We start from the raw sequence: 12,954 nt of genomic DNA, 5'->3' as shown, positions 1-12,954 counted from the left end.
TGAGTTGGCTCTTGTTTGGGGCCACTTGTCTTGCGACATGTCGCTTGTCTTCACCTGGCTTTGCTTGCTCCGACCTATCGTTCTGTCGTGTTGTGGGTGCTCTGTGATCTGCGTGTGGTTGCAGGAGACGATGGAGCTAGCTTAGCTGAGGCTGACGCAGCTGTGACTACAGGTGACACCGTTGCTGCCGCTTCATCGGCCGCCACTGTATCTGGCTCACTTGTGGAGACCAGTGAGTATGGGATACGTCAGGGAGGTATGGGGTGGTAGTGGCTGCAGGTGATATGCCGTGCTGCATTGTGCTGCAATAATCCCAACATCAGCTATCATTGGCATCTTTTTGCAGCCTGGTGCGGGTGGAGGCAACGGGCACACAAACTAGGCGGGAGGAGGTAAGTGGGCCATCATTACTGCGGTTTGCTGTTCATGAGTAGTACTCCTGTTCCTTTTGATGTCTGGCGGCTGCCTGCCCACACTATTGACTGCCATTGACTACATACATTACTTGTCACCAGACTGTTGGGTAAAAGGCAGCTCCAAGCCAGGGCTTTATCAGAGGCACATTGGCACCCGTGCGGGCTGCAAGGACTGTTGAAGGGGATCCCTGGTGGGGGCGACACAGACTAAGATCTTGTGGGGACAAGGAGGCAGCTCCTCTGTCAAATTCTTGCAGCAGAGAATTAGCGCTAATAAGTGTGTTGTGTTGCCCCACTGCCCGGGTTAAAGGTGGGCCCACCCCCCATGACCAGAGAAGGCCGGGCTAGACCACCCCCATGACATCAGCATAGTCAGAATCACAATAGGTAAGCTCAAGGCAACCGGGAGAACTTTGCTTCCACATAGGCCTCCAAGCATGGATACCACATGATGCAAACCTTGTGTGACAGTTATGACGGAGTCAAGTGTGGCAGCCTCCTTGTCACAAAAGGAGAGGACAACTCCTCACGTTCAGGCAGTAAGGAGAAATGGCTAAGGTGAGAGGTCTGTCGAGGCAGTATGGGGGAGAGCGGCATCATCGGGGCATGATTAATTGCCTCAACGACATCATCTGAGACACGGGTGGGCACTCACCTTGGAGCAAGGGAGTAGCCATGAGGCAAGTGTGACTACAGGCGTCCCTTCCCCCATATGGTCTCATGTTATAATGAGAGGCAACTAATCATTTGGTACCTTAATTGACACCAATGGGTGCTGTATATATTTATGATTATATTTACTAACATAGGAGTGGTATCAGGGACCCTCGCATCTTTGGTCCTGAAGAATAGCCTTGGGTTAGGGCTTGAAACATGTCAACCACTGGTACCTAGGCACATTGTTCCAAGTTCCCAATGTCCCCGTATTTTACCCCTATCGGATAGGGGTAACCGTAAAAAACATTTTCCTACTATCCAGGTATTTTTAAATTTCGTTTTTTCCCTCCACTCACACTTCATCAACTCATAGTACCAACTACAAGTGCTCCCACATTTCCGTAGGTCGTGGCACGCCCCGTTCCGCAGTGGGACAGGAAGAACCTGCTGATGAAGCATGCCACCATGGGGTAACCCTGGTGGGCGAGAGGTATTTAAGGAAAACACATCGTTTTCCTTTAGAACAACATCTAAGTGAAAAGAAAAAGACCCTTCGTGTAACAGAGGGCTCTCTATGATTATAACATGTTTGATTTGGTGGACGAGTCCTCCTATTCCCAATATTTCGTCTACCTCTCCCCTCTTTTTGAAGTACGAATGGTCATAAACATCGAATCCCTACTGACAGATCTGATCGCATGGACCGCATCCCTCGCTTGGGTATCTACATGTAATGAGAGTCTTTTTTTTATCTGGTAGATGGATGGAGTAGAGAGCTGACATTTGAGTGTGGTGATGTCTGCATCTGAAAGAAGGAGCCCAGTCCTAGCATTTATCCTCCTTCAAATCTTAACAGTAAAGTTTATGCTTCATGGTTTCTTTAGTAGATTTCCAGCAGGCTTGGTATCTGCTGTGCCTGAGAGTCATCTGTGTATAAATTAATGTAAACATGTATCTTACAAGACACATAAATATGGCATGAAGATATATAGTGCATAATCGAGAATAATACACATATTCTGGGGGCAGCTAACTACCGGGGAAAGAGATAATACACTCGCTTACGCTTGACTAAACAACCAGTCATAACGCGAGCTGCGGAATAAAACAAAGTCAAGACTCCTGACACATCTGACGTGTGGCTCACTCTGGTTAGCAAACCCTTCAGAAACACCCTTTGGGCAGTATCTCCAGTGATCCTGGCATAACTGCAGTCTGCTTGTAGCCACCAGCCAGGATTTCAACACGTATGACACGCCAAAGTCTACAGAAGTCAAAGTTTCAATATAACCTGGGAGCACGCTACTTTGTGACAATCAGAAAAGCGTGCTGCTGAACACCAATAGATGTCTACTTAACTTTTTTAATGGAGAAATAATTATTCGTACCATAATTTATAAACATTCTAAAGAAAATAAAGATATTAAAATCTAGAAATCTGCGACTAACAAATTTACACTTTGTTGTAAACAAAGGGCTCCAGCTCATAGATGTGAATCATTTCAAGATATAAAGTTGAGGTGTTCTTACCATTTCGGTTCATAGTTGGGAAAACACTCTTCAAGTTTTTTTTCTCTTTCTGAGGAAGCGCCTTCACATATTTTTTTGCCTAAATCCCACAAAAAGAGAAAACATAACTGCTCACGAATGTTTATTTCAGAATATCTAGATGATGTCAGGACATGAAATAGGTCAATCGTGTAATGCTTAAGACAGTTATACAATGCTGAGAAATCATTTTAATCCTTCCGGTTACGCACACACAATCTTGAATTGTCACCCAAGACCAGTCCACACCTTTGTATTCTTTCCTCTAGAGTCTCCCAAGGGCCGTCTGGCTCATCTTTATTATAAACATTCTGCCGTCTGCTCTAAGACATACTTATGATACTCGGGTATTCTTCCTGCTTCTCACTTCTGGAAACTGTAGATGACTGTAACTGACCATCTTACAGAAAAGTCAAATGTAAGATGTAAATGGAAGGATGGTAAGCTCAGTTTTAAATGTAAATGTCTTCATAGTCTCCTTAATCAAAAGAAAACACATTTTCCCAATCCAACAAAAACTTTACTAAAGTTGAGGGTAGCTCTTGACGGACCCATGACATTTAATGGCGAATCCATATTCAGACGGCCCACAATTGCAATTCAGTAATATAACACAGAAGCCACTTTATCGAATCCCAGCAAGGGATTCACATTATTTTCTTAAACGATATTCTCTATAATTCTGAATACAAAATGTAGATTATTGTAAATTATTATTTAATAGGAAAAAAGGAAGAGTAATCGAGTAGCTATTTTAAAAGTATACACCGAGAGTTCAGCAGCAAAGAGGATGACCGGCTCCAGGCCCATAAGGGTTTGTTAAACATGACACGTAGACAGATGAGTAAAAGAGACTTCACTACCCCCAGCTGGAACTTCACAACACAGAGATGGGAAGGAGAAAGAATGAAGAGAGGTAGGGGTTTAGGCAGGGATTGCATCTCCCTGACAATACTTAATAAACAGGAAAGGCAAAGAGAAGGTGTGAAAGGAGTCGCCATGGTTCGGTTGGAGTGTTATATGGACAAAGAGAACGGAGGATAAAAAAGAGTATATGGATTAAAATGTTGAAAACAAGAGAAACCAGTATAAAGAAAGGAAACTTACGGTTATGGAAGAATGTGGTAAAGGAGTTAAGATAGTGCCCAATGCAATGTAAAGTACGTAGAGCCAACGTCAAAGTGAATCGATATGAAGGTCGCAGGGCTCAAGGTGAGTGGTGACACGTATCTAGTCACTCGTGCCTCTCAATAAATAGTAAAAACCTTAAAATGCATCAGTAATGACACTTTCAGATCAGACTTTCACCATCTCCAGATCTCGAATTAGAGAAATGCTGTTACTCAGCTGACGGCCCAGCTCTGCAGCTCAGATCGTAGTCGAGGCCAACCAAACATTGAGGGCTACCTTCATTCTTGTCAGTTCAGCCCAGAATGAATTTCAAAATCATTTCTCTAACCCACAAATCAGTGCATGAAAAATCCACCTCAGTACCTGTAAGTTAGACAATGAAAGTATGTACACGCTAAAAACATCTGCAGACTCAAAAAGAACTCTTGACTATGCTCCAATTTCATACAAGTACCTCCTGGGCAAATGTTTGACCAAGTGGATCTCCCAGTTGAGAAAAACAGAAAAAAATTGTTGTGATAATTCTCTCCTGTAATTAGGTGTAATTTCATTATTAAGTTTCCTTCTCTCAAAATCAACTCTGGAATGCTGTGAAAATGTACATATTCATAGATCGATTTAAGATTTAAATCCTAAAATAATATGTATTCTTTGTCAATAAAGTTATACACATTAGTCTTTTCTAAATTTATAAAGTGGTTCGTCTAATACCCGATCATAGGAAATTCATTTTTTTTCAAGCTTGATCTAAACATTTCCGCCATCCATTTTCATTATCTAACACTTTGTCAGAGACATAAAACGGTAAACAGTCAAAATATCGAGTACAAAATATCGAATGGACCTAATATCGAGTTTAAAATATAGAATGGACAAAATATCGAATGGATAGAATATAGGCATCAAAAGTATCGTTTTTAAGGTAAGTAAGGTAATATCGAATGTTAAAAATATAGAAAGTTAAAATATCGAAGTATATAATATAAGTAATTAAAATTATCGAATTTTTAATAATATTGCTTTTTTTATAGTGTTTTTTATGTTATTATATGTGTGAAAAGTGTGTATTTATGTTATAATTAATTTTAATTAATGTATTTTGTTTTTTTAATTTTTGCGTAATTTAATTCTGTAGCGGGTTGTGGGTTTATAGGGGAATAGGGTGGGAAGTAATTTAATTATAATTAATAAATATGTAAATTGATTTATTGGTATTAATTTTTAATTAATTGTTAATTAATTTATATTAGGTAATTAATTACATTTTAATTGGTAATTCATTTTAATGGATTGATTAATTGCTAATTATGTTAATTTTACTAATTTATTTTCTGTAGCGGGTTGTGGGTTTATAGGGGAATTGGGTGGGAAGTAATTTAATTATAAATATTTAAATATGTAAAATTATTTATTGGTATTTATTTAGAATTAATTGTTAATTAAGTTTTTATGGGTAATTAATTAAATTTTAATTGCCAATTAATTTAATTTAATTGATTAATTGCTAATTATGTTAATTTTACTAATTTATTTTCTGTAGCGCAGTGGTTCCCAAACTTTTTTGGCCCGTGGCTCCCTTGACCTAATTGGCAGTTGGCCGTGGCTCCCCACCATGTTTTTACCGGTGGGCGGAAGGGGGGTGATGTAATCACGACCTCAGGAGTACTTAGTGTTGGCTTCCTAAAGTAATTGGGATGCAATGAAGGTATTATTATCATATTTGTAACAAAATAAAAAGATACCAGTTGTTTAATAAGAACTCCTTAAGTGAGAAACAATACTACAAGATTAATAGCCATATGTTTCCATGCACCTTTTTTTAACCACACAATTGTTAAATTAAACTTCTTTATCAATGCTTGTTAGCTGCATAAGATAAAATAAATAATCGACAACTCTATGCCTTTGTTGTTTTATAATATTGAAAATGCTTCAGTTGTGACATGATGAGACTGCCTAAGAAACATAACGAGTATTTTTGATTTTACGTCAATGTCCGTGAAGGGTGGTTCTGCTACCGAATGAAGATTTTTTTTTACCCAGATGGTGAGGGCAAAAATGGAGAGCCCGAAAGAGACCCGTCTCAGCAGCTGCTTTTAAGAACTGCCAGTGTGCACTGGCAGGACACAACCCACTTAAAGCCCTGCATTTGGCATTTTTTTTTCCAGAGTTTTATTCAGCGCAAACTGGATCCGAAGGTATCGGAGCGCTTTATATTGATTAGCACTAGTTGCGATAGACACATTCCTTTTCGTTCAGCACTGGGGAGATTAAGTGATTTTCCCCTAGATTAGAATCACAGGATGTTGAGCATTCCAGCTGAGAGTCTAACCTGGTTCGAGGTCTTCCGGTTTAGCTGTAAGAGACCACATCCTCTCCCCAGTTGAGAAATCACTGATGCTTAACCCATATGTGCCTGGATTATTCGGTGTGCACATCCATAGGTTGCTGGGGAAGTAATCGGGTTTGATAAATCTATGCTCACATTTGCAGAAAGTGTTTACTTTACTAAATGTCCCACTTCTGCAAAAGCAGGTATTTGGCTGCAGCGCTTCCTCCAGGGGGCGCCTGACCTACGGGTCAGAGTGTTCTGTACAAGTGAAAGTCCCCCTGTTCCAGCCTCTCCTCCATCTCGGCAGCACTCGCTACACTTTCCTAGGCTGTCAATGGGCAGTTTGGAAACACAAACATCTGAAGAGGTGGCCTAAGCGAGCACCTCTTCCCTTTGAAGGGAATAGCTCTCTCTCTTTCCATGGAGTATGCTGCCACCGCTGCCTAATCCACATTCAGATCCGCCGACAAATGCCTGGAATCCCTGTCTGTCCCCCACCCTCACTTTCCCTAACAAAAGAGCCCCAAACTCAAGGGAGGGTGAGGGGAAGAGCATAATCAGACTGTATCGCGCCAGTACTCCCGGGCCATAAACACGATGTTATCAGATAATGCAGGGGGGCACGTAATTCGCACTACAGCTCACACCAGGAGAGAAACACCCATTTGACTGAAAGGGCTTTAGCCCCCCCACCCCCTCTCGTGTGGCAGCCCGGAATGACACAGCTCCTGGAAACACACGCAGCCAGCCGCACCGAGCACTTCGAAGGTCTTTAAAGACCTTGGGCCTCATTTATGAAAAGTGACGCATCGCTGCGTGAAAACAGCGATGCGTCACTTTTCACTGCGCACTCCTTGCGACACCAATGATGCGTCATATTTAATGTATGACGCATCATGTCGCAAGGACTTACAGATACGTCAGTATTTCTGACGCATCTGTAAGCGCAAAAGTGACGCATTGCTGGAGTGTGTCACAAAAGTGACGCATCTCCAGCAATGCGTCCTTTCACATGGGGAGAGCACCATGTGAAAGGGCTTGCGTCAGTCTTACACCTGCTGTGAGGCAGGCGCAAGATTTTGACGCAACGGCGTGGTAGAAGTGACGCAGTGAAATCTCATAGATTTCATTGTGTAACTATTACGAGGCTTTTTGCGGGGGAACGCCCCCTCTGCATACATTATACCTGACGCAGGTATAATGTGGCGCAGGGGTTTAAAAAGTGACGCATCTACCTAGATGCGTCACTTTTTAAATATGTCGCAACAAGGCGCATATTTTACGCCGCTGGTGCGTCACAAAAAGTGACGCATCCGCAGCGCAAAAGTGACGCAAGGCCTCATAAATGAGGCCCCTTTTGTTTGCTAATGAGGCTTTGATGTCCCGCCGCCGCCCCTGCTTAGTGGCCCTGCAACTAAAGAATGGAGATTTTGCTTGAAGGTCAGCCCCCCCCCCCGTAATTTGACTCTGATTGCACCTCAGGCTCACATGAAGTGCACTTTCCCACATTGTGCGCGCGGCGCCCCTGGCACCTCACAGCGGCGCACCGGGGCGCCACGGCGCACAGTTTGGGAACCACGGCTGTAGCGGGTTGTGGATTTATAGGGGAATAGGGTGGGAAGTAATTTATTTATAATTAATTAAATAATTAAATTTATTTAATTGTATTCAATTTGAATTAATTGTTAATTAATTTTTAATTGTTAAATAATTAATTGTTAATTTGTAATTAATTTGTATTAATTTGTATTAATTTGTATTAATAGGTAACTAATTGTAATAATTAATGTTAATTAGTAATTTCAATAGATTAATTATTAGATTATATTAAATTGGTAATTACTTTTAATTCATTTTTTATAGATATTAATTTATACTTTTTTTAAATAATATATGAAGTATTTACTTTCCCTACTGTTGCACCCACTGGAGTGGGAATAGTAATTTTTACCCCTATGCTATCCAACGCTTTCCGTACTGTTGCACTCTCTGGAGTGGGAATAGTAATTTAAACCCCTACGCTATCCAACGCTTTCCCTACTGTTGCACTCACTGGAGTGGGAATAGTAATTTTTATCCCTACGCTATCCAACGCTTTTCCTACTGTTGCACTCTCTGGAGTGGGAATAGTAATTTTTACACTTCCGCTATTGTACGGTAATAATATTGGATATTATTTAATTATATTATGTTACTATATATATATGTTTTAACAAATATGATTTTAACATTTTTTTATAACTTTCATTAATTATTTAATTATTATAAGTTAATTTAAGTATTTTTAACTATATTTTAGTAATTAATTTTTAATATTAATTTAATTTAACATTGTTTTTAATAAAGTCGATATTTTTATGAACTATATTTTTGTAAAGAATATTTTTTACTCGATATTTTTGTACTTACCTGTTTGTAGATACAAACTCGATATTCTGTCTGTCGATATTTTGTCAATGATATTTTTGATAGTGGATATTATGTCCCTCGATATTATGTCAGTGATCCACATAAAACGTGTAGTCCCTGAGAAACAAACATGCAAAGCCTGACATTTCGATGATAACTAGAATGCAGACTGAGACAAGAAAATTAGAAATTCCAAAACCTTGATTTTTGTATTATATAAATGAAAATTGTAGCTTTCAGTCAGTGAGAACTATATATCACATATTTCCGAAAAAAAAACATGCAGGATTTTGACTAAGGCTGAGTAAATAGTTAAGAGCCGTGTCTGCGTCCAAATTTCGTGCTACAAATGACAAAATGTTTCATTTCCACTCTATGTGCAGTAATTAGACTATTACATATAGTGCTATAGTGCTGTATGTTTCTTTTCAGAACAGGTTTGATGTGGTCACGTGTAAAATTGGTACAGTACCCATGCAGCGTCGCCAATACCCATTGCACTCTGCCCCATGCCCCATGGCCTCATGAACTCTGATCAGATAGAAGTCTTAGGTAATATCCTGTGCGACCTCCTGGTGTAATGAAAGTACATTGGGGCAGATTTACAAGTCCCTAGGGCCACTTTTGCGTCACGTTTCCCATGTTAAAAATGATGCAAAAGTGGTGCAGGGGCCTTGTAAATAAGCCCCATTGTGTTTACACCGAAAAGAGGCCGCTGTGTCTGAAGCGCCTCACTCAACAGTACAACGGCTTGTGCAAGTGGTACTCACATCCCTGCTGTCCATCTTATCGATGAGCGATGGCTGCGGGCTGCCAGTCAAGTCTATGATCTTGTTCAACTCATCAAAATCTGTTTAGATGGTTAAGGTGAATCAACAACTTCTACCCATGACAAGGACGGAATCATCGGTTTCAAACTGCGGACGTTTGGCAGAGCTACGAAGCATGGAGTACCAAGGGTTGAGGGTAAACAAAGATTAACATAAGCAAATAAAATGCCTTTGATTTTATTAAAGGAAGGTGGATGTAAGGATCAAATTAAAATATTTACATTAAAACGGTCTATATGTGTATTTCAAATTGTTGAAAATATTTTAGAATAACATTTGTTAGCATTGTTGGTTACAAAATATTTTTTTTTTTAGTAAACAAACACATGAAATTGAAAGTGTTAAAGCTATACTGTCATTCTATAGTTTAATTTTGAAGTTTCAACAAAGTGGAGATTGTTATTTATAAAGTAGTTTAAAATAGTTTGAATCGTTAGTTAACATTTTTGAAGACATTGGAATTTGAGAAAACTTAAGCTTGTGAACAAAGATGTATACTATATATAATTCTGGTTAGAAGCAATTTGAGTTTTTAATTAAAAACAAGTAAAAATGACTAGTCTCTTTAATGAAATTCTGAGGTTGACACTGCATGCTTAAAGAGTTCACTATGTAAGCAGCTGCACTTGTTTTATAAATCAGTTGTCTACAAATTACACATTACCTGTGAGAATTCCAACCTCACAACTGTAAGATCGCCGTGACTCTAGTATGTGTTGTTGTCTCATTGGTTTATCATCCCGCTCTGTGAAGCCAATGGTTCCCGTTTGTGTTGGTGCTCTGTGGGTAAAGGCTCCCACGGCAGATCTCTGGGTAACATCTGTTGGCTGTTGTTTTTTAAACCTATTCTGGTCTGGACACTTTGGGGCAGATTTACACGGCCCTTGCGCCACTTTTGCGTCATTTTTAACATAGGAAAAATGACGGAAAAGTGGCGCAAGGGCATTGTAAATATGCCCCTTTATCTTCTTTTGTTTGGATAAATTGGAAGTATAAATCTGGCAAAAGAAGAACTATTTTGTTAGATAGCATATGGCCTTCTTGTGTCAGGTGGATTTCTACTCCAGTTCAGACATCCCTGCGATCAATCGTCGCCCTGGAATTCTGGATCTCTGTCACAATTGGTTACATGACAAGCAGCCGCCAATCGCTTCGCACCTCCACGGAGTCATTAGTGGCACAGACATCATTTGTTGCAAGCAGATATTCTGAAACTAAGTTTATTTAAGGTTTTGAAATTCGATTTCAATCCAGAGACCCATGGACCACAGGGACATCTCTGTTTATACCTGTATTTACTGTGCGTTTTTCAGAGCACCGTTGATGCTCTGAAGACACTGCAGAGAGCAGCATTTGGAATACACCATTTTACAATCAAGTGTGTGTCCCCTTTAACATGTGCAGTCACATAGCTACCAAACTAAACTCACCACTGAAATCCAAACGTGGAGAGATTTCTTTGCAATCATGCGATGAAAGTAGAAATTTTGTCACCAGATCACAAATATTCTCTCTGCACATTTAAATAGGGGCCTGATTTAAGGATGGTTTCCAATGTAAAAGGCTTACTTCTTTAGTGTTCCTCGTGTTTCCATCCTGATCAGTCTTAGAAAGTTTGTAGCTTAAAAAAAAGGATACAGTCACCTCCAGGGAACAAGACTTGTCCAGTTATCATTTCAGCTAGGATGCATCCGACCGACCACATGTCCACTGCAGGAGAAGGCAAGAGAATGTGTATGCGAAAGGTCAGTGGTGTGTAGCACATCAAACAAGCCAGCAACCTCTCACCAATCAGTGCTAATGAAAAGAAAAGCAAGATGTACTACATGTAGTAAAGTTCTGAGGGCAAAGTATCTGCACTTGTGGTGGAAACTCTGTACTAGTGGAAGAGTTTCTGCATTCGCAGTGGAGTCTCTGCACTCATGGCAAAGTCTCTGCATTTGTGGTGGAGTCACTGCACCTGTGGCAGAGTCTCTGCACTCGTGGTGGAGTCTCTGTGCTCGTGGCAGAGTCTCTGCACTTGTGGTGGAGTCTTCTGCACTCATGGCAAAGTCTCTGCACTTGTGGAGGAAACTCTGTACTAGTATTGGAGCTGTACTCCTAGTGGAGTCTCTGAACTCGTGGCAGAGTCTCAGCACTCGTGGTGGAGTCTCTGAACTTATGGCAGAGTCTCTGCACCTGTGACGGAGTCTCTGCACTCGTGGCAGAGTCTCTGCACTTGTGGTGGAGTCTCTGCACTTGTGGAGGAAACTCTGTACTAGTGGTGGAGCTGTACTCGTAATGGAGTCTCTTTACTTGTGGTGGAGTCTCTACTCATGGTGCAGTCTCTGCACTCATGGCAGAGTCTCTGCACTCGTGGTGGAGTCTCTGCACTTGTGGTGGAGTCTCTGCACTCGTGGTGGAGTCTCTGCACTCGTGGCGGAGTCTCTGCACTTGTGGTGGAGTCTCTGCACTTGTGGTGGAGTCTCTGCACGCGTGGCAGAGTCTCTGCACGCGTGGAGGAAACTCTGTACTAATGGTGCAGCTGTACTCGTAGTGGAGTCTCTTTACTTGTGGTGGAGTCTCTCTACTCATGGTGGAGTCTCTACACTCATGGCGGAGTCTCTGCACTTGTGGTGGAGTCTCTGCACTCGTGGTGGATTCTCTGCACTCGTGGTGGAGTCTCTGCACTTGTGGCAGAGTCTCTGCACTTGTGGTGGAGTCTGCACTCGTGGTGGAGTCTCTGCACTCGTGGTGGAGTCTCTGCACTCGTGGCAGAGTCTCTGCACTTGTGGTGGAGTCTCTGCACTCATGGCAGAGTCTCTGCCCTTGTGGAGGAAACTCTGTACTAGTGGTGGAGCTGTACTCGTAGTGGAGTCTCTTTACTTGTGGTGGAGTCTCTCCACTCATGGTGGAGTCTCTGCACTCATGGCGGAGTCTCTGCACTCATGGTGGAGTCTCTGCACTCGTGGTGGAGTCTGCACTCGTGGTGGAGTCTCTGCACTTGTAGCGGAGTCTCTGCACTCGTGGTGGAGTCTCTGCACTTGTGGAGGAAACTCTGTACTAGTGGTGGAGCTGTACTCGTAGTGGAGTCTCTTTACTTGTGGTGGAGTCTCTCTACTCATGGTGGAGTCTCTGCACTCATGGCACAGTCTCTGTACTTGTGGCGGAGTCTCTGCACTCGTGGTGGAGTCTCTGCACTCGTGGTGAAGTCTCTGCTCTTGTGGCAGAGTCTCTGCACTTGTGGAGGAAACTCTGTACAAGTGGTGGAGCTGTACTTGTAGTGGAGTCTCTTTACTCGTGGTGGAGTCTCTTTTCTCGTGGTGGAGTCTCTGCACTCGTGGTGGAGTCTTTGCACTCGTGGTGGAGTCTCTGCACTCGTGGTGGAGTCTCTGCACTCATGGCAGAGTCTCTGCACTCAAGATTCAAAAGTACTTTATTCGGTTATAAAAGCAAAATAACCATAAAAGTAGCATGAAAGGTACAATTTACAAGGGGTCAAGTAAACATTTTAAAAATCACAGAAAAAAGAAGACAACAAAATAAAGTTCATGTGTACAATATAGAAAATTAATCGATTTGAATTGATTTACGACACTTAAAAACTGATTTAAAAAATTCAGCAATTGAGGCTACCATAAAAACAGTTTCC

General features: G+C 41.5%; 1 protein-coding gene across 1 annotated transcript in view; it reads right to left on the bottom strand.

The window, feature by feature from the left end:
* The window catches only part of LOC147693152 (mitogen-activated protein kinase 14A-like), a 127,782-nt gene that overhangs the window by 12,198 nt on the left and 102,630 nt on the right, over nt 1–12,954 (bottom strand). The window contains exons 8-10 of the mRNA XM_086939396.1: nt 10,962–11,033; nt 9,264–9,343; nt 2,604–2,682 (exon numbers count right to left, since the gene is read on the bottom strand). Coding sequence (XP_086795522.1) covers nt 2,604–2,682; nt 9,264–9,343; nt 10,962–11,033 — 231 coding nt within the window. The remainder of the gene's footprint in view (nt 1–2,603; nt 2,683–9,263; nt 9,344–10,961; nt 11,034–12,954) is intronic.

Source organism: Lissotriton vulgaris, chromosome 9 (genome assembly GCF_964263255.1).
Source record: "Lissotriton vulgaris chromosome 9, aLisVul1.2, whole genome shotgun sequence".
Classification (NCBI taxonomy): Eukaryota; Metazoa; Chordata; class Amphibia; order Caudata; family Salamandridae; genus Lissotriton; species Lissotriton vulgaris.
The sequence above is the reverse complement of the archived record's forward strand: the minus strand, read 5'-3'. Positions and strand labels throughout refer to the sequence as shown.